At 35.2% G+C, this 22937-nt stretch overlaps 1 protein-coding gene across 1 annotated transcript; it reads right to left on the bottom strand.

The window, feature by feature from the left end:
• Positions 1-11025: 11025 nt before the first annotated feature.
• On the bottom strand, positions 11026-12623 carry LOC116134780 (F-box protein SKIP24-like). Its single transcript, XM_031420426.1, has 3 exons — positions 12223-12623; positions 11309-11471; positions 11026-11205 (listed from the first exon to the last, which is right to left on the bottom strand). The coding sequence occupies exons 1-3, from the start codon at positions 12621-12623 to the stop codon at positions 11026-11028; spliced, it is 744 nt and encodes a 247-aa protein (XP_031276286.1).
• Between the last annotated feature and the right edge of the window lie 10314 nt (positions 12624-22937).

Here is a 22937-nt window from a genome sequence, read left to right as displayed (position 1 = left end):
TTGTTTTTCTCTCTCAGTTTTTGCTCTCTAATCCAAATAATCTTTTTTCTCTTTTGTTTCTCTCATGGATCCAAGAAGAAAAGCAATGGAAGAATCCCTTCGGAAGAACTTTCTGGTCTTGAAGAAAGCCAAGCTGCATAGTAAAGCTCTTGCAAGGGAATCCATACTATCTGAATCTTAATCTCAAAGGGAAGAGTCTGCTCACACAACCCCTGTTCCATCCCCTGTTTCAAGTGAGCGTGAAGACTCTGTGCACACAACGTCTGAGTAGAATCCTTCCTCTCATGAAGGGTCCTCTTCTTCAGCATCTTATAGTGCCTCTGACAGAATTCCAATCGTAGCTCTAAGATCCCAAAAAGAGGCTCTGGCAAAAGCTGCTCGTTCAAAGTCTTCAACTCTGGCAAAGAAAGCCAAGAGAAAAGGGAAATCTGTCATGTCTGGAGAGAAAAGGGAAATCTGTCATGTCTGGCTCCTCATTTGGTAAAACTTCTTCCTTTATTTCTCTTAAGGCCGAAAGTAGGTTTAGAGATCACATTGTCAAAAGGACAATTGTGTGTGAGGCCAGTGTGATTCTTGATGATTTCCTTGAGTTTTCTAAGATGATGAAGAAACGAAAATGGGTTAAGTCTGTGACTAAGTTGGAAGTTCCCATTCAAACTCTTATTCAAGAGTTTTATGCCAATTTTGGCATTGATAATGCTTAACCTGAGTCTAATGTGCACAATGACAAGGTTTATGTTAGTGGTAAATGGGTTCATTTTAGTGAGAATGTGATTAGAGATGTCCTAGGTTTGCCCATTGTTGAGAATAACTTTAAATTGTCTTATTTGAAGTTGGATACAATAGTTATATTGTTGACTAGTGGGTCAATTGTCAAGTGACCTAGGAGTGGATTTCTTCAGCCTAGTATGCTTACACCCCTTTACCATTTATTTTTTAAAATCTCTCTAACAAACAGGTCCCCATCAATGCACAATTCCACGGTTAGGGTAGTTAGAGCACAACTCCTCTACAAGATTAGGTCAAGCAAGAATATTGATTTGGGATCCCTCATCTATACAAACACAAGAGTTGCCAAGAAACCTCCCATGCCATCCAAGTTTTACCCTTTCCCTCTCTTATCCACAGAATCGTAGCTCCCTACATATCAAAATTTCCTCTAGATCACTTCAAAAGCCTCACTTGCCTCTTTTATCCACTCAAAATTTCCGTTCCTTAAACACTCGGCAATAGGTGACATAAGAGTACTAAAATTGAGCACAAATCTCCTATAAAAAAAGGTCAAACCATGAAAATTCCTTACTTCACTAATGGTTTTAAGTTCGGGCCAACTCCTAATTGCATCCACCTTTGATTGATCAACCATTATACCCTTACCCTAAACTACATAGCCTAGAAACACAATGCTCCACATAAAGAACTCACATTTCTCCATCTTAGCAAACAACCTTTGCTTTCTCAAAACATCAAAGACTTGCTTAAGATGGCTAAAATGCTTACCCTTACATTGGCTATATATTAATATATCATCAAAACAAACTAATACAAACCTGCCCAAGAAAGATTTTAGTGTCTCATTTATCAGTTGCATGAAGGTACTTGGTGCTTTAGAGAAACCGAAGGGCATGACCCTCCACTCATAAAGTCCTCCTTTTGTCTTGAAGGTTGTCTTCCATTCATCCTCTTCTTTCATTCTTATTTGATGATATCCACTCCGAAGCTCAATCTCGGAGAAGATGTTGGAGCCATGTAACTCATCAAGCATATCATCAAGCCTAGATATGGAATACCTATACTTGATTGTGATGTTGCTTATAGCCTGACTATCCACAGATATTCTATAACTTTCATCTTTCTTCAGCATTAATAATACGGGAATCGAACAAGAACTCATGCTCTCTCACATATCCACGGCTAACCAACTCATCAACTTGCCTTTGTAACTCTTTTGTCTCATCCAGATTGCATCTATAGGTTGGCTATTTTGGTAAGGGTGCTTCAAGTAGTAAAGCAATGTGATGTTCAATCCCTCTCAACGGTGGTAACCCCGATGGTAACTCCTCGGGAAAGACATCTTGGAATTCATGTAGTAGGGTTGGACTAAAGTATGGACTTCTCTCTCTTGGGTTTCTTTCATCTCGGCTATGAGTAGTGCTAGGATAGGTTTTTGGTTATTAAAGGTCTTTTCTACTTGCTTGACATTTAAGAATAGGCTCTTTTGTGGGTTATTTGTTTTGGGTGGTATGGGTGTGGGAAGTGTTTGTTGGGGTGATAAAGGGGTTAAGGTGATAGTTTTCTTGTTGAACCTAAAGGTACAGGTATTTTTTTCTGTTATCATGGACAACCTCCCTATTATATTGCTAAGGTCTCCCTAACAACAAGTTGCAAGCATCCATGAGTATCACATCACATACAACCTCATCAACATATCTCTTACCTGTAGAAAAAGGAACTATAACCTGTTTGGTGACATTTATGATAGAGATGGCAATGGGCCCGACATTTTCGGGTACCCGGCCCGGCCCGGCCCGAAAGGGGCGGGCTTTACCCGAGGTTGGCGGGCTTGGGCTTGGGCTTGGGCCTGGGCCTGGGCTTGATTTTAAGGCCCGACCTCGGGTACGGGCCAGGCATGGGTATATCTTTAGGCCCGGCCCGGCCCGGCCCGAAAATTTTAGTATTAATTTTACTAATTTACCCTTATACTATATATTTAATTACAATATTATCATATATATATATATCCATTTTTCCCAAACCCTAACCTCAATTTTCATCCCATATTAAAGGTTTAACATGTTAAAATTGCCTTTAAATGAGTTAGATGGGTTTAGTTCAACTTATTAAAGTGGATTTTACCATAACATATTATGCACAGCTGAAAAGTTAGTATAATCAACTATTATAGAGTTTTAATTGCTCACTTATTGCTTAAATTATTTGTGGAAATAACTTCAATTAATATTTAAAAACCATTTCTAAAATTAAAAATATAAAAAAATTTGAAATTTATTAATATTTAAAAATAAACATTATTAAAAAAGGCGGGCTTGGGCCGGGCCTGCGGTTATAAAAAACCCGTCGGGCCGGGCTTGGGCTTTGCCTATCATACCCGTAGCGGGCTCGGGCCAGGCTTGGGCCTGTATCATGAGGTCGGGCTTGGGCCTGGGCCAAGGGGTACCCGGCCCAGGCCCGGCCCATTGCCATCACTAATTTATGATGCTCACATTGCTCAACCATAGCAACTTATAAGGATGACTACAGTTTTAGGTAGGAAGGTTCAGTTTTTCAACAAGGGTAGCGGAGGCTACTTTAGTACAACTCCCACTATCTATTATAACTTAACATACCTTCCCTTTGATGATGCAACAGGTTTGAAACAAATTGCCCATTTGTTCTTTGGTGGAATCAACTTGTGCATGCAAAACTCTCTTCAAGATTAAGGCATCTCCCACATCAGCTTCTTCAACACTTTCAAACTCCTCATTTTTACTCTTTTCCTCTTGGACAACTTCTTCAATCTCTTGGATCTCCTTGATTAACATTACCCTCTTATTATGAAAATTAGCTTGGAAGTGTCCATAACCATGACATTTAAAGCACTTCTTGTCTTTTAAGTCTCTTTGGGTGCCTCCTTGAGTCATAAATTGTGGCTTCTCCTTGGTAGCTTCACTCATCTTTTCCTTACCCTTGTCTTTTGTAATGTTGACATAGGGTTTGGAATATGATGGAGAACCCTTATAGTTGGTGCTGCCCTTAAAGTATGTCTATGGGGTCGAGAGCTTCAAACTTTGTAGTTGCTTCTCCACCTTGTTAGCTAGCTTGCATATATCCCCGAATGGATGATAAGGCTACAACTCTACTTTGTGAGCTATTTCCCTTTGTAAACCTTCCAAAAATCTAGTGATAGTTTGTTCATTTTCCTCTAGAATGTCATTCCTCATCATAAGACCTTCAAATTTGCTTATATAATCCGTTACCTTCCTATCTCCTTGCTTGAGACTTAAGTAGAGATCTTTGCTTGTAGATTTAGGGCCAGAACCTCTTTTTCATCATTCTTTTCAACTTATCCCGAGACCTCACTCTAGCTTTTCCCTCTCTTTCTCTCTTTTTTCTAACATTCTCCCACCATAAGAAAGCATACCCCTTGATCTTTAGGATGGCCACCTTGCATTTCTTCTCATCCAAGTAGCCTTTGAACTCAAACACCATTTCGATCTCATTCAATGAATCACTGAAATCATTAGGGTCTAGGCTTCCTCCAAGTTCGGGTATATCAATCTTAAGTCCCCTATCATCATCAACAACATTTCTCCTCCTCACAACAACACCGGAATCACTAAAGTCACTAGGAAGACTAGTTTCATCTTCATAGGGAGGAGGTTGGTAGACTTGACACTTAATGTGGGGTGTAAGTCTTCTTGGAGGAATTTCTTGCTCAAGGACAAGTGGTTCGGTTTCATGGGGAGGTAGTTGGGTTTGAGAGGTGTGTGTAGGTGGTGTGTGTGGGGCTATGTAAGCCATGATGACTTAGGCCATTTGGTTCACCCTTTCTTCAAGTCTTCTAAGGTCTTCTTGGGTTTTGTTGAAAGCAACCTCCCAAGAGGACATTGGTGAAAAGGATCCACACTTGTTTGACATGAAAAATGGAAAATTAAACTATTGTGAACAGTAATTCCAGAAGTGAACAGTAACTCCGGGAGTGAACAGTAACCTTTTGGGTATAAAATTATGATATTTGAGGTGGTATGGGTAAGAGGGGGAAGTTTGGGTAATTTTGGTTTAGGTGAATAGTGTTTGAGATTATGGGGTAATTAAGCTAATGTGGATTATGCTAATGGGAAGTGTTTAGTGTTTGGTTTAATGGTAGTTTAGTTGAGATGGAATTGGTTTAGTTGGATTTAGATGGAATTAGTTAGGTTTGGTTGATGTGTAAAGTGGGTAGTTAAGGGCTGGTGAAGTGTTTGAGGAAAGAGAAAAATCTAATGCTGGAAAATAGAAATTTTGGCCATAGCCGATTCTACCATACCTTCAACACATCAAACATCCTTTTGATCTCAACAATCAATATTCAACAAAATTCCTTCCCACAACCTTAGCTCTGATACCAAATTGATATGAAATCAAGTCTCTAAATTCCTATTTCAATCTCAATTCATCCATACACATAACAATCTAACACTAAAACACATAAGATTCAACTAGCACTCATTCAGCCAAGACAAAGTCAAGCATTCTCAATCTCTTTTAACACCTTAAATCATCAATCCTAGCATGCTAATAATCCCCAAAGATCAACCAACCAAGATAACTCACAAATTGGAGCAAGAAATTCATACACATACCAAAATCGAGAAAAAGGAAATGGTAACCAAAACTCAAGTAACTTACTAGGATAAATGGCCAAGATACATTCAAGCTTAAAGGAAACGCTACTTGCTTGAAATAATCCACCACCAAGCTTATGCTGAAACTTGGATAAAGGAGGAGCAAGAAGATTCAATCTCCATTGAAAGACTATTCATTATATATTCATTCACACACTTTTACAAAATGAAAGACTTGTCTTTATATAGACATCACAAATGATGGAATGACCATTTACAAAATATTACAAATATCACAAATGGAATTACCGGCTTAATTCTCATCCACACATTCAAAAACATAAGACCATAACCACTTAATGCAAAAGTACCACCACTTATTTAATTTTAGGATCTATGTCTCTAACTATAATTAGCTTGGCTAACTTTCATCTATTTGAATCAAATAACATCCATTCATTGGGCTTGGCCCAAATAAACCTCTCCACACTTGAAGCCCACGGTTTGGGCCAAATAATAGAGTTTGAGAAGTGTATTGGACTTTTAGCACTCCATGGACAAGCTTGTGAACTTCTTTGAGTGATTGGGTCGATTGGTGCACATCTTACAAAACTTGAGCTTTTTTATTCTTCAGTGGAAACTCTTGCATAACCAATGAATCATTTGGGCCTAGAATCTCATCAATTTGGTATCATGGACCACCTAAGATGCTTAATTTGGTATCAAAGCTAAGATTGTTGGAGGGAATTTTTGTTGAATATTGATTGTTGAGATCAAAATGATGCTTGATGTGTTGAAGGCATGGTAGAATCGGCTATGGCCAAAATTTCCATTTCCTTGCATTAGATTTTTCTCTTTCTTCAAACACTTCACCAGCCCCTAACGATCCACTTTACACATCATCCAAACCTAATTGATTCCATCCAAATCCAACTAAACCAATTCCATTTCAACTAAACTATCATTAAACTTTAACCAAACACTAAACACTTCCTATTTGTCTAATCCACATTAATTAGCTTAATCACCCCTTTATCCAAAACACTATTCATCGATTACTATTCACATAAACCAAAATTACCCAAACTTTCCCCTCTTACCCTTACCGCCTCAAATATCACTATTCCATACCCAAAAGGTTATTGTTCACTCTCGGAGTTATTGTTTACAATAGCTTAATTTTCCATTCTTTATGTCAAACAAGAGTGGATCCTTTTCTCCAATGCCCCCTTGGGAAGTTGCTTTCAACAAAACCCAAGAAGACCTTAGAAGACTTGAAGAAAGGATGAACCAAATAGCCCAAGCCATCATAGCTCACATAGCCCCACACACACCACATACACACACCTCTCAAACCCAACCACCTCCCCATGAAACCAAACCACATGTCCTTGAACAAGAAACACCTCCAAGAAGACTTACACCCCACATTAGGCGTCAAGTCTACCAACCTCCTCCCCATGAAGATGAAACTAGTCTTCCAAGTGACTTTTGTGATTCCTTTGTTGTTGTGAGAATTAAGAGAAATGTTGATGATGATAGGGGACTTAAGATTGATATACCAGAATTCGGAGGAAGCCTAAACCCTAATGATTTCAATGATTGATTGAATGAGATTGAAAGGATGCTTGAGTTCAAAGGCTACTTGGATGAGAAGAAATGCAAGGTGGTTATCCTAAAGTTCAAGGAGTGTGCTTCCTTATGGTGGGAGAATGTTAAAAAGAAGAGAAAACGAGAGGGAAAGGCTAGAGTGAGGTGTTGGGATAAGTTGAAGAAAATGATGAAAAAAATGTTTATGCCCGAGAACTATAAGCAAGATCTCTACTTGAGTTTATTTAATCTCACGCAAGGAGATAGGAAGGTAAAGGATTATATAAGGGAATTTGAAGGTCTTATGATGAGGAGTGACATTCCAAAGGAAAATGAGCAAACTATCATAGATTTTTTGGAGATTTACAAAAGGAAATATTTCACAAAGTGGACTTGATTTCATATCAATTGTAATATCAATGATAAGGCTACAACTCCACTTTGTGAGTTATTTTCCTTGGTGGTTGTTGATAGATTCTTTAAAATGACACATTTTATTGCATGTAACAAGACCAATGATGCATCGCATGTAACTAAGTTGTTTTTCAAAGAGATTGTAAGATTGCATGGTGTACTAAGAAGCATTGTGTCGGATAGGGTTACCAAGTTCCTTAACCATTTTTAGAGATCCTTGTGGAACAGACTGAGTACCAAATTCTTATTTAGCACTTCCCATTACCCCTAAACCGATGGTCAAACCGAGGTCACAAATAGAACTTTAGGGAGTGAGTAAGAGTTTGAGAGATTGGGACAACAAACTAGCCCATGCCGAATTTTCCTACAATCGATCCCTTGGTGCTACCACCAACCATTCCCCATTTGAAGTCCTTTATAGTCTTAACCCCATCACTCCCACAGAATTAAGTGTCTTACCCCTTGATATATAAGTGAATCTTAATGCTAAAGAGAAGGCAAAGTTAATGAAGAAACTACATGAGTCAATTAGGTCCTGAATAGCCAAATCCAATGAAACTTATAGGAGGAAAGCTAACAAGCATAGGAAGCCCACTTTTTTCCAACCGAGTGACCTTGTATGGGTTCATTTAAGAAAAGATAGGTTTCCTTCTAAGAGGAAAGGCAAGCTAGCACTTAGAGCTGATGGACCCTTTGAAGTTCTTGGAAGAGTTGGGGATAATGCATATAAAATTGATTTGCCCTATAAATTTGGTAATGTTTCGACTACTTTCAACATTGGAGATTTATCTTCTTACTTGGAAGATAGAGAACTTTTGGATTTGAGGACAAATCCTTCTCAGCCCGAAGAGGATGATGAGATTCTAGGCCCAAATGATTCATTAGTTGTGCAAGAGTTTCCATTGAAGAATCAAGAAGCCCAAGTTTTGCAATGTGTGCAACAATCGACCCAATCACTCAAAAAAGTTCACAAACTTGTCCATGGAGTGCTAAAGGTCCAAAATACTTCTCAAGCCCTATTATTTGGTCCAAACTGTGGGCATCAAGTGTGGAGAGGTTTATTTGGCCCAAGCCCAATGAATGGATGTTATTTGATTCAAATAGATGAAGGATAGCCAAGCTAAGTAGAGTTAGGGACATAGATCCTAAAATTAAGGCAGTAGTTGTACTTTTGGATTAAATGGTTATAGTCTTATGTTTTTGAATATATGGATGAGAATTAAACCCTCAATTCCATTTGTGATATTTGTAATATCTTGTAAAGGATCATTCCATCATTTGTAATGTCTATATAAAGGTAAGTTTTTCATTTTGTAAAAGTGAGTGAATGAATATATGATGAATAGTCTTTCAATGGAGATTGAATTTTCTTACTCCTCTTTTATCCAAATTTCAGCCTACGCTTGGTGATGGATTATTTCAAGCTGATGGAGTTTCATTTAAGCTTGAATGTATCTTAGCCATTTATCCTAGTAAGTTACTTGAGTTTTTATTCTCATTTCCCTCTTTTAGGTTTTGGTATGTATGTGAATTTCTTGCTCCAATTTATGAGTTGTCTTGGTTGGTTAATCTTTGGGGACTGTTAGCATGCTAGGATTGATGATTTAAGGCATTAAAAGAGATTGAGAGTCCTTGACTTTGTCTTAGCCGAATGAGTGCTAGTTGAAGCTTGTGTGTTTTAGTGTTAGATTGTTATGTGTATGGATGAATTGAGATTGAAATAAGAATTTGGAGACATGATTTCATATCAATTTGGTATCAGAGCACTTTGTGGGCTATTTCCCTTGGTTGTTGATAGATTCTCTAAAATGGCACATTTTATTGCATGTAACAAAACCAATGATGCATCGCATGTGGTTGATTGATGATGAAACTAGTCTTCCATGTGACTCTAGTGATTCTGGTGTTGTTGTGAGATGAAGAAGGAGAAATGTTGATGATGATAGGGGACTTAAGATTGATATACTCGAATTTGGAGGAAGCCTAGACTCTAATGATTTCAATGATTGGTTGAATGAAATTGAAAGTGTGTTTGAGTATAAGAGATTAATGATTACGGGTGTTAAAAAAAATGCAAAAACCGAACCGAACCAAATTTTTAGTTATCCGAAAAACCGGTTCAGTTTCAATTCAAAGAAAATAAAAAACCAAATTTTCGATTTGTTTACCAGTTTGGGAGAATATGTAAACCAGTTTTACTAACCGGTTTATTATAAAAATATTAAATTTAAATTTAAAATTTAAAAAAATCCGGTCTATTATAAAAATACTAAATTAAAAAAATATATAAAATATTAATACTAGTTCAAAACCGATTAACCAGTTTTTACTAACCAGTTTTCCCCATAACCGATTCGGTTTCAGTTCAGGAAAATTCTTGAGCCGAAAAACCAATTCGGTTAACCGGTTTTGAACACCCCTACTAGGGATGTACATCAATCAAATGTAGCTTCCTACCGAATCATTTCCAAATTTCAACTACTTCCAAGTTACTCATCATTACAAGAAGATTTCACAGCATGATTTACCCACCAAAAATTTTGGTTCCCTCATATTTTAATAGGGAAGACAGATATGAGTTAAAAATAAATAAATAAATAATTGAAAGAAGGCATTTGATTTTGGACAAAGAAATCATGTGAAGAATTTGAGTCTAACAGTCTTTGAAAGCAAGAACAAAGATGAGAGATGAAGTGAAAATGACGAGATAGATAGAAGATTTTTAAAGCAAAAAATGTGGAGACCAAATTTCATCTAAATTTTTATCTCTAATTTCAACCGTGAGATAAATCCAAGTGTCCGCATGAGAGCTCACTCTATTAAACACTTTTGGAAATTTGCGTCCTATCTAATTAAGATAAAAACTCACACAATCTTTATCTTATCTAATAATAGGCAAAAAAGATGACATAAAATTCAATAAACCACAAGATAAAAACTAATTCTAAATTAGTACAAAACAAACCAAAGATATAAAAAGTTGAATAAAAAAATTTCTATTAAACTATCCACTAATCGGAGTAACTTGGCTATATCTACTACTTTGTCGGCCAAAATTTTAGCATGTTTCTTTTGAGTAATAAATGAGGTGATGAAGAAAACAATTGGGAAGCTAACATGTATGATCTCAATACCAAGTACACCTTGTAGAACAGTAACAGTAGAAGCAAATCATAAACAAGTTTTTCACCCAATGGAGGCACACGCTAAAGCACAATTCCTACTTAACTCTTTTTATTGTCTTTAAGCCTAGACCACACTAATTTCTCTCTTTTTTTCTTTTTTTTTATTTCCATTTATTGTATGGGCAGGATCCATGTCACTATAATTTGCACAAATTATAACAACCTCTTTTATTCACTAGATCAATGCACTTTCAACGTTCATTTTAAATTTCATATGCATAATTAACGGACATTGGATATAAGACATATTAAAAGTACCTCAACTGTTCAAAGTAATTTGATTTAATAATCCATGATTAAAAAAAAAAAAAAAATTGCCAAAATAGTGCTGACATAGATCCTAACCTCTACATGAGATCCTCAAAAGCATTAGAAAGTATTAGATTGAAAGACTAGAGAAACTAGAACTAATAAGGATAAATAAGTAATTCTAGTATACAAATTGGCAAAATGCTTGAAGCTCACATTATTGACATGATCAGTCACTTTTTTAAAAACAATTAATAAATATTTTATTGACTATAGAAAGAACAAGAACTGAGTATCTTACACTTATTATTTGTTTTCAACTTCTTCCTCATTAAGTTGCACTCATTGTCCTCACTACTTGTAAACTTATACTCTCGCAACGGGTGATACTTCATGGATCCCAACTCTTCCTTCGCCTTCTCGAGTCTTTGTTTTTGCTCTCTCTGTCATTGAAAACAGCAGCACATTAGTATTATAATTACCAAACTCCTTTTAAATACAGCAAAAGTAAAACACATTGCATGACAAGAGAGTTTTCTTACTTACATAGGCATTGTCAAACCCTGCAATCTGTTGCTTGCAAAGTCTAAGTTCCATCTCAAGTGAATTTAATCTAGATTCAACAGGAATAACACACTGCTCAACTATTTGTTTCTGTTTACCTCTAACAACTTCTGGCTGCCACACATTCAAGGCTACTGAAGCTTGCCTGAAAGAACCAATCACAATAACTTATCAACATGTGCCTAAAAAAGTTCAAACAAATTCAAATCATTAAGAATCTTAAAGGGTTCTCAAATACTATTAAAATCTATCATAAATTTTTTAATCAAAAAATTACCTGGTATCACAACAATTTAAATCTATGATAATTTTTTTTCTGCTCCCAATGAACCAATATGAACAACTCAATTAAATTTAGTGCTTTTAGAAAATCTTCATGTATTTGCAAACCATAAGAAAAAGCAAATTCAGTTTGTCTCCCTCATTATCCCAAGAACAGTTAGATTCATTCTTATAAATTTTCTATTCATTTATCTGAAAAGTGACTCTAACATGTTCATTTTTGGTCTTTTAACTACATTAGCTAATTGCTTCATAGCAACTTCCCAATCTCTGCTTCTAAATGTCATTGACCTTCCTAAGAATGAAAAATTTAACACCCTGCGCATATAAAGTGTTCGGAAACAGAAAAGGAAAAAAAAAAATTCAAAGAGGTTTCTGATCAATTGCAAGCAAGGTCTCTGACAAATTGCACAAATTCAGGGGAGTTACTGACAAAAAAATCAAACTTTGCATACTTCACTTAACCTAAACCTGAAGGAAACCCAACAAAATCACCCCTTTCAATAAAAGCATCACTTCTAAAACAAAGACCATTCTACTTGAAGCAAAACTGATAAATTCATAGGTATTCAAATTCTAAGAAACAATTAAAAGAAAAAATCTGAATCAATTACCTGACCCTGCGTAAATTGGATAATTCAGCAACTGTACTTTTCATTTTGTCGGTCTCCTCTCGCAATTTCCTCTCAATTTCTCGAATCTTCCGCAAATTCTCGGCCACTTGACTCTCTTTCCTCAACACAGCCCTTCTATGTGCCGCCAATTTCCTCTCCCGGTCCTTCTCAAACCTAATTTTGTATATTGACTTAATCGATGTCGCCTGTGATGACGATAATGAGTTGTCGAAATCAGAGGAGAGTAGGTGGGACCAGAGAGAGTCTTCACCGGATAATCGGTGAAGGCGTCTACAGGAGATGGAGAGGCAACAGAGGTCCTTAAAGGTGAAGCTGGAGTTTCCGATTCCGGTTTCGAGTATTTTTCTCCAGAGTTCGTCCGGTACAGCCTCGGCCGACATTCTTATTTAGTTGTAGCAGTAGAGATTTGGGTGTTCAGTTATATGATGTGCCGGGAAGATTTCGCCATTTCCCCTCCACCTACATGTCTTACAGGGATGGACTCCCCAGTTTTTTAGAAAATTTAACTGTCATGATCTTCCAAGTTTGCATGAAAAAAAAAAAAAAAAAAAAAAAAATGACCTTGAAATAATTTTGCATTTTTTTAACTTTGAAAAACTGACCTGTCACATTTAAGAATCGCTAAACATGCAAAAAGGGTTAGACTGAAAAAATTTAAACATATATGGGTAATAGTATAATTAATAAAAATTGGTTTAAATTTTGAAAATTAAAAAACAACCCCCCCATTCAAAATTGATTACGTAACCCAAAACAAGCGACCAACAAAAAATTCTGACTTCTCTCTTGCAATTTTCGGCGATTTTCGTTCTCATTTTCTGACAAATCTTTGCTCTTTAGATTTTCATTTCCCTGTTAGTTACACAAGCAAACTATCGTTAACATTAACAAATCTGAGGAAATCCTAGCCCTACTCTAAATTTTAGAGTTTGGTGGCTATTCAAAGGTTGTAGAAGAAAAGGTTCTAGTGGATCTTCCGATGAGTGAAGGTGGTCTAGCGACAAAGGAGATGACAATGGCAGAAGAACAGACAGTAGGCTCCATAAATGGGTCTGAAGACGCGGACGCCGACACAAATTCATCCAAGGTGGAGGAGGAAGAAGATGAAGAACAAGTACATTCCTTACTATTTTATGAATAAATTGTTTGTTGGTGCCAATTTGGGGGATATTTAATTGGTGTTGGTTGTTTGGGTGGTTGTTGCATTTTGTTGAGCAGTTGGCGGGCATCGGGGGAGTGCCTATTTTTGGGTTCCAAAGGATAGGGGAAGGCAAGAGAGGTCGTAGGGAGGTTGTTTGTAGGAGGTTGGAGGGCTGAGTCCAATAGAATGTGAAAATAAAACTTGGGTCCGTGTCAGTCAGCACCGTACATAAAACTAAATGATCTAAGGTTATTTAATTATTTTTGTTAGTCTTTTTCATTTATTTAATATTTATTATTATTAATTATTTTTTTCATTTCAATATCCTAATCCCCACTTACTCCAAACCCACCCTCTCCACCCTAAACCGTTGCAACCAACTAGCTTGCAACAAATTTCGAATTCTGTTACAAATTTCAAGCTTCATCTATATCAATCAATTTGAAAGATAACTCATACAGATTAGCATCACAACTTTGAAGGAGTTTATTGCAGTCCTCCTTTCCAGATAATTAATTTTCTTTTTATTATTTTATTTCTAAACTTGTTAACAAGATTTTCTTGTAGCACAATAAGAGTAACAATTAAGTAACTACAAGCATCCTTAATATCATCTATTCAAAACTTCAAACAAAAAGATATTCAATTGTCAACATAAAAAATTAAAAACAACAGGTCTTCAACGGTTGGCCTTGGAAACTCTCTCGATTGACTAATAAGTCTTCAACGGTTGGCCTTGGCAACTCTCTCGATTTCATCATTCTTCTTGATGGCATAGTTGGAAATACAAGGATATAAAATTAGTTTAATGCACCACAAAAGATTGACATACAACCAAGAGAAACTAGTGAACAAGTAAACAAAAAAGCATCTAGGTGTCTATTACCTGTTAAACAGAGAAGCATTAATAAGTTCATCAGATCGCTTAAGTGATCTGGTGTTCACTTAAGTGATTTGGTGTTCACCAAATCTAATCTGAGAAGTAGATCGCTTAAGCGATCTGCTGTTATCTGCAGATCTAAACAACAGATCGCTTAAGCAAACAGTAGATCGCTTAAGTGAACAGTAGATTCTGATAACAGTAGGTTGCGTGCTTGCTTGCTTCTAATAGATTCGAAGCTAATTTTCTTGATCTGCACGTGATCGATTCTGGCAACAGCTTTTCTTGTGGCCAGGTTGCTTGCAAATTGAGCACTTATTCATCCTCCGAGAAACCTCACAGGCTAATGGAATACTCTTAACTCTTTTTCTCCATTTTTCTATCTTCTTGAATGGCGGATGAATGATAATGCCAAGCAACTTTGGTGGCACCACCCACTGCTCTTCTGGAGGAACTGGATATATCATTTCTGAATAAGCTAACATGTAATGGTTTGCCATATAGAGAAGAGAGCAAAATTCCGTGTAAATTCTTAAACCAAAATCCGGCTTGTGTTGTTGTTTCAGTGCTACTAGTGCATAAGGACAAGGTAAATGTTGAATGTCAAGCACTTTACAGCTGTAAGTTTTACTAAAAATGTTAACTATGGCATCCGGACCATAGTTGTGTACAGTGAACTCTTGAGCATTGAGAGTATAGGCAAATAGTGCATTTGACAGTTCCATACATTCTCACAATAATTTTTCAGCCGACGAAACCAAGATTGTGGTAAAATTATTTGACTCCATATGAATCTCATGGAACCACGGTGACAATGTCCTTTGTATTGCATCAAAAAGGGCAATAATTGGAAACTCCCTTTTTATTAACAACTTCGAATTTATGGACTTGGCTATGTTCATGGTAATGACATCGAACCTTCTTCTAGGAAAGTAAGCTCTACTCCATCACTTGAAACCAACATCATGCTCAAGATACTTAGCAATCTTATCATCCTTGATTCGGATTTGCTAGAAGTGCTCCTCGAACTCATCAACTCGATAAGCTTTTGTTGCCATGTAGTCTGTTTGAAGGATGACATCACACTTAAACTTTTGTTTTATGTTCTCGCCAAGGTGCCTTATACAGAATCTGTGATGTACTAGAGGGTAAATAGTGGCAATCACCTTCTTTATAGAGTAGTGTCTATCGGATATTATGCACAACTCGTCACTATTAGGCACTATCATAAGTAATTGCTTAAAAAACCAAGTCCACAACTTGTTGTTCTCAAAGTCAACCACATTCCATGCAACGGGATATGTGTAATTCTCGCAGTCCTATGCAATGGCCACCAACAATGTACCTCTATGCTTTCTCATCAAAAAGCATCCATCAACAGCCAACACATTTCTCATGTTTACAAAACCCCTTATAGAAACACCGTAAGCAACAAAAAAATATTTAAACCTCATATTCTTGTCCCACTTCAAAGTCGTCTTGCTACCTTGATTTGTCAACTTAAACATATAATGATACGCTTCTAATACCGCGTACCCGTGCTCTGGCGTGCCCCTCACAAAATCTTGTGCATGTTGTCTCTCTTTTCAACATTTCCAGTAACTAACATCGCATCCCAACTCTATGCGTACATATCTTTGAATGTCCTTAGAAGATGGACATTTCCCTTCAACAAACTGACTTTTGAAAAATTGTCCAATAACATCAGCAGAGGCTTGTCGATGCTCACCTGAAATATGTCCTAACCCACATATGTGCTCGCGGGTATATGTGCTAAAATAAATTTTTCAAACTCCACCAACCTTCTACAATAAACTCGCCACTTGCACTTTCGGTCATGACATGCAATTGTCACTACCGATGAATTATACCTTTTGGTGATGAACTAAAATTATCTCTCACGGCAACAAGTTTTAGCTTCCTCACCACTTCCTCCTTGTTGTCAAATAAATACCCTATGCATGAGTCTGATCCATCAATAAAAACATGAGATGATTCACTACTACCCACAATTGCTACCTCTAAACCTACATAAAGGACCATAGTGTTCTCTTCCTCACAAACTACACCTTCTACATAATCCATATTAATAAGAATATCTGCATCTGTAGGAACATGTACGGTATCCTCCTCGTCCACAGTTTCATTTTGCCCCACATGACCAACATTTTCTACAATGTCCTCCTCACCACCCAAATCATCGCTTACTCTTGATTTTTCAACAAAGAAATCAATGTCCTCATAGTTAAAATTAAAACTAGCATTCTCCCCACCAACTTCCTCGCTATCCCCTTCCTTTGAACTAACTTCCAACGGTTTATCCACAAAAGAAACCCTTAAAATTGGCCTTGAACTAGTATTGCCCACATCAAGCATATATAACTTCACACCTTCATCCGACTTTAATACAGCAGGGGGTACCTTATAATGTTTAGGTTTCTGCTTAAAACATACTTGACAACTATATCACTACGTGAGCAACTCAAATCACCTATTTTAATTATTTCATCAATCAACTCATCAAAACTAACCTCTGTGCTCACAACAATTGGTATAACTTCTTTGCTCTTCCCAATCCACTTCCAACAACTTTCTTCCTCCACCCACTCACTAAAATATTCAACACCCAAAACAACTTGTCCCATGTCTAATAACAGCCAAGAACCTATAATGCAAGAAAAAAAAATTATTAACCGATATATTAAGGGTTGACAGATTTTAAAAAGAATCTGCAGAGTCGCTTAAGCGATCCAGTATATCGCTTAATTGATCTAGTATAAATAAGCCTGATCGCTTAAGCGATCTTTTGTCATATATCTAATTGTTTAAGCGATCTACTACTATATACCAAACTTATAGCTAATCGCTTAAGCGATATACCAGATCGCATAACCAATCCATCATATCCAAAATACATTTTCAGTCATCTCCACCTATAATCGATGCTACCACCCCCAGCTACCCACAATGCAAGAAAATCATCAACAAATTTCCCTCCTTTCAACTTGCATTACATCAAACACAACCCAAGAACCTAAACTACTAAATCAAAATCATAAACCCAAACCCAATCTATCATTAAATCTTTTTAAATAGAAATATAAAATGCAAAGAGGAGATACACATACCTGGACAAAATGTCAAGAGGAAGAGGAGGCGGATCTTCGGCGGAGAAAATGTTAATGGCAAAGGAAAAGGAAGGTGTTAATGGTGGAAGAAGAAGAAAGTGTTAATGGAAAAGGAAAAAGAAGATGTAGAGGAAGAAGAAGATCTTTAGTTCCGCTAAGAAGAAATAGCAACCAGGGGAGGGAAGTTCTGACGTTAATGGCGGGAGGAAGGAGGCAAATGAATTTATTTTGGGTTTGGGTTTCTTTGCAACAATTTCGGGTTTTTGGAGACAAAGTATAATTTTTAAAAGATGAGTCAATACTTCATTAATCCTAATTAAAACATGATTAGTGCTTAATCATGTTTAATTACCCTTGATAAAAAAAATAAGGATATTTAGTTAAGAGTTTGAAACTTGATAGCCTTTTAATTAAATTGAAACTTGAGATGGTCATTTAATCAAAAGCCCCTAGTTTTTATGGATGTGCCGCGTATGATACACAAGCACACTTGTTATACTGCATCACCTATCTTATTTCTATCGGGAGTTTAAGTAAGCGTTTGCTTTTCTATATTAAATTATTAGGTTTGAATTTGAAAACATGAAATCGGTTTGAATATCTAATATGATTATAATAAAGATTGGCGCATAATCTAATCTTACAAATTTTCTCTCGTAATCTCGACGTGATAGTTCACAAATGGTCAGCTCATAATTAGGCAGGCGGAATTTATTATTGGACAGGCGGGATTCATTGCTCAATTATGAGCTGTCACATCAAAGTTATAAAAGAAAATTTGTGAAATTAGATTGTAAGTGCAATATTACCCATATGAATAATATATTAATTTTTTATATTTAATGGTCGGTTAAATAGTGTTAAGTTTATGTTTTTAACATTGTAACGTAATGTTTTAGATATTTTTTTATTAGAAATAGTGTTATATTATATAGTAAATAATTAATTTATGAAAATCAAACAAAACATATATAAAAATTAAAGAAAATCATTTTGAAAACTTTTCAAAATAATAAAATTAACAAATTAGCTATAGTGGTGAAAATATTTGAAAAGTTATATTTATCTTAGTCCTGTAATTAATTATAATTTGTTTATATTTTGTAATGGTTGAATGATGAATAAAAGGGTCATGACTAATGAGTCACAGTAAATAACTACTTCCCCTTAGCTTTGTGAAAGAAACAAGTACGCCCAAACATTTGTCATTTGGCATATTATCCAAAAACCTTCCCTACTGTTAGTTTTTGCCAGAGGATGCGTTTGGTTCAAGGAATGTTATATTAATGAAACAAAAGATTATCTTAAATATTACTGAAAATGTTTAGGGAAATGTGTTTGGTTGATTGAAATAAATTGGTGAGTATGTTATATTAATATGTTTGGTTGAGAGGAATAGATTGATGGGTATATTATTTAAATTACTGAATTGTCCTCTAATTAAATATTATTATTTAGACTATTTTAACCCCCCCAACATTTAAAAACTTAGCAAAAACACCCCCATAATAAAGGTTTAGAAAATCAACAATGCACCTCACCAACCCAGCCACTACCGGTCATTGGCAGCTGGCAACCTAACGATGCACGGAAGGCCGGAAATGGCCTCCGTGGGCAAATATGGCCATTTTTTGCTAGATCTCTATCTAGAAATGCCATATCGGCGCACAAAGGCCATTTTCGACCTGTCGTGCACTGTTAGGTTGCTAATTGCCGGTGGTGGTTGTCGGTGGCCGGCAGCAGTAGGTGGGTAGGAATGGTGGCTTGGGTGGGCTGCAATTTGTTTTGAATTCAAGGGTAATTTTTTTTAAAAAGTTAATTAATTGGGGTAAAATTGTAAAAGCTAGATTCATGTAAATTGATTTAAAATAAGGGCATTATTGTCCAAAACTTTTATTAATAAAGGATAAAATTGTAACAAAAATAAGATAACCAAGTAATCTTACAATACCTAAGAAAATTAAGGTAATCAGATTACCTCCAATATTACCAACAGTAACTACTATTGGTATTAGAAGATTACTTGACAACCAAATAGGGTAATCAAGTAATATAAGATGATATAACCTCAGTAATCCTATATAAACCCCAACCAAACACCCCTTGAGTGTAATGGAAGACTACCTTGGATTAGTAAAATGACAAAAATACCCTTGAATGCAAAAAAAGAATTGAAAGAGATAGATGAAATGTCTAAAATACCCCTAGTTTAAGAAAAAATATTTAATTTACTAACTAAAAAATGGGTCATAAAAATATTTAATTTACAACATTTTTTAATTAAACCAAAATAATAATAATAAAGATTATCTTAAATCTTTCAATTTATATTTTTTTCCAGGCTATTATAACAATGTCTCTAAAATATATATTTTAAAGATGTTACCGTGTAATAAGAACGTGCAAAACTTTTAAGTAATTTTATAAAGAACATTGCTATATCAGCGTGGAGAATTATAAATTTTATATTTGAAGATATAAGTTAATATTTATTATTATGATTTTTTTTGGTTTTATGAAAAAAAAAAAAGTGTAAATTAAATATTGTTGTTGCCTAATTTTTAGTTAGTAAATGACTTTTTTTTTGTTTTGGTTTTATAGATCTTAAGGTCAATTAAGACTTTTCCTACATAATTACATGAAACAAGGGTAGTTTAGTCAACATAAATATGTCGTTGCCCTTTTTTTAATAAATATTTTTGACATGAGAAAATCAAGTCTGATTCATTAAACATTTTTCCCTCAAACTAGGGGTATTTTAGACATTTTATTAGTCTCTTTAATCTCATTTTTTCCCTTCAAGGGTATTTTGGTCATTTTATTAGTCAAAGGTGGTCTTTTGTTACACTTAACAGCAAAAATTAACGGCAGGGAAGGTTTTCAGATAATATGCCAAACGTCGAGGCCCAGTTGTTAATTTCGCAAAGTTGAGGGGAGGTCATTGGTTTTTATCCTAATAAAACATATTAACGCCAAACTTGTAAATAAAAATGTAAAATTTGTAATATACACTTTTATATGAATGTATTATGGCCAAAATTGAAGTGCTATACTAGATTTGAACTTAAATGAATTTAATAGCTATTATCGATAAAAAATATTAATTAAATTATTTAATTTGTAATATACACTTTTATATGAATGTATTTAATCATATTAAATCCTAATCACAAGGTTCGTACTTCGTACCAGTTTTTTATGGATTTAATCATATTATGCCCCTCAATTTTTATCTTTTAAGCTGACTTTGTCTGACTTCCATTAATGAGGAAGTGGGATTTCGATGTGCTGAGAAAATTAAAAACTATTACAATTATAAAATAAAAATTTTAAAATGAACACAAACACACGCACATATAGGGTTATTATCATTTCGGGAAATTTTTTTTTAAAATTAAACATAAAAGGACAAAAGTTATTTTTTAATCAAGAAAATGACAGTTAACCGTCCGGAAGTGTTAAAGTTAACTGGCCTAGGGTTATTATTGTCTTTTCACTGTTTCAATAAAAATGAATATTATATAAATTAAATTATGTTTATTGAATCCAATAATTTAAGGGCATGTAGGAATGAAGAGTCGTCTTTTTTATTTAGCCGTCAACGCATCTTCACTGAGCAATTATTAACTAATGAGCTAAACAAAACTAAAAATCAAATCCAAAGAGTTGTAGGCTTCGTTTAGTTCACAATTGGGTGTTTTTGAAAAAAGTTTTTTGAAAAAAGTTTTCTGAAAAAAGTTAAAAAAAGTTGAATTGGGCGGGTATTGCGATGTAGAATTTATAAATTATTAAAATACCCTCTATATTTGTTTATTTACAAAACACCTCCTATAATAAAATCTTAAAAGTTAACAAAAACACCCCCAATCCAATGTCAAATACGGACAGCCGGCCACCACCGCCGGAGGGTGGCCGGGTTCACCGTATTGGCGCATGACCGGCTGGATCTTGTCGGTCGTGCACCGATATGGCTTTTGCCGGCCAGATCCACAGTGGATCTGGCCGACAAAGGCCAGATCTACGGCCAGATCTGGCCGTATTTTCTCGTCAACGACGGCCAACAAACGGTCGTCGTTGATGGTCAACGACGACCGTTTGTTGGCCGTCGTTATAAACTGTTACGGCCAAAGATCTGGTCGTCAACGGCCAAATCTTTGGCCTTTGATCTGGCCTTTTCCGGCCAGATCCACCGTGGATCTGATCGGAAAAGGCTAGATCGGCGCACTACCGGCCAGATTTAGCCGGTAGTGTACCATCCTAATAGATTCCGGCCATTTTCCGGCAGTGGTGGCCGGAATCTGGTAAATATGAATTACTGGGGTGTTTTTGTAATTTTTAAAAAAATATTTAGGGGTATTTAATTAAATTATCAAATTTAAGGGGTTTAAAAAAAGTTGAATAATATTGGGAGTAGTATTCCCAAAAATCAAAGTTTTTGGGTATTTTACTGTTTAACTTTTTTGGGAATACTAAAAGTATTATTCCCAATTGGCAACCAAACGGAGCCGTAGTATTTCGAATAAATCGAGGTAAGTATTTACATACTAGTTGAAAGACCCGTGCAATTATATGAAATTGGTTTTAACACTAGGTTTATTTGAATAATTAAATGTTTCAATTGAAAGATATATACTATAGTGGTATTTACATTATCTAAGTAAAAAATATTTACTGGATCTCTTAATTATGTTAGTTACAAATTACAGAATATATTGACATAATTTGGATATTATACTACATAAATAATATCCTAAGATTGACTAAAATAATAAATTAGAAAATAGTTGTCACAGTATTTAATTTAATGTTGAATTAATAGTTAAAGTAATAAATATTAAAGAAATTAAAAATAGTAATTTCATATAAATATTACATGTCAATGTATACCCATTTAATCCAAATAAGTAATATTAGATTGAAATGTTTTGTGAACTGGACAATTAATATTGAACCAACGGTCCAGAAGTTTTGCTTTTAAATTGGATTAGTATTTATCTAGGGTTAATATTAAATTGTAATTTTTGTTGGGGGAGATTTAATTGAATACTAGTAAATCCTAAATCTTTGAAAGCGAAAAATAGTGTAAACAAATGACACAAAATAACCATACACACAAACACAAGATTTATAGTGGTTTACTCTCTGTATAAGAGCTACGTCCACTTTGCCGCTAAGGAATTTCACTATGAAGAAGAAGAGAAGAAATTACAAGAATCTCTCACAAGCCTCACAAATTGGCTCACTCACTAAACCTTATTTGGTGGCTCTCACTCTTTAATTGTAGCTTTGCCTTCTATTCAATTTGTGTTGTCTAACTCTAACATTTAACCCTTTTTTATAGGTAATACATGGGACACTATTCCTAATAGGAATCAAATCTCATATCCTAATAGGAATTATATTTTAATTCCTAATACAATTATAATCCTACTCCTAATTGTATTCCTAAAAGAAAACAATTATACTTAAACATAAATTAGGAAAACCCATGTCCTGATTTAACTCTAATTTGGATTGAATTTGACTCCACAATCTCAACAATCTC

Source organism: Pistacia vera, unplaced genomic scaffold (assembly GCF_008641045.1).
Source record: "Pistacia vera cultivar Batoury unplaced genomic scaffold, PisVer_v2 Contig291, whole genome shotgun sequence".
NCBI lineage: Eukaryota > Viridiplantae > Streptophyta > Magnoliopsida > Sapindales > Anacardiaceae > Pistacia > Pistacia vera.
This window is presented reverse-complemented; position numbering and strand designations above follow the sequence as displayed.

Excerpts from the sequence above, each read along its gene's own strand:
- LOC116134780 (XM_031420426.1), bottom strand. The coding sequence starts at position 12,623 with ATGTCGGCCGAGGCTGTACCGGACGAACTCTGGAGAAAAATACTCGAA. Across the intron at positions 11,472-12,222 it reads TCCAATTTACGCAGGGTCAG|GCAAGCTTCAGTAGCCTTGA; the intron begins GTAATTGATTCA and ends TGGTTCTTTCAG. Across the intron at positions 11,206-11,308 it reads CAGGGTTTGACAATGCCTAT|AGAGAGCAAAAACAAAGACT; the intron begins GTAAGTAAGAAA and ends TTTCAATGACAG.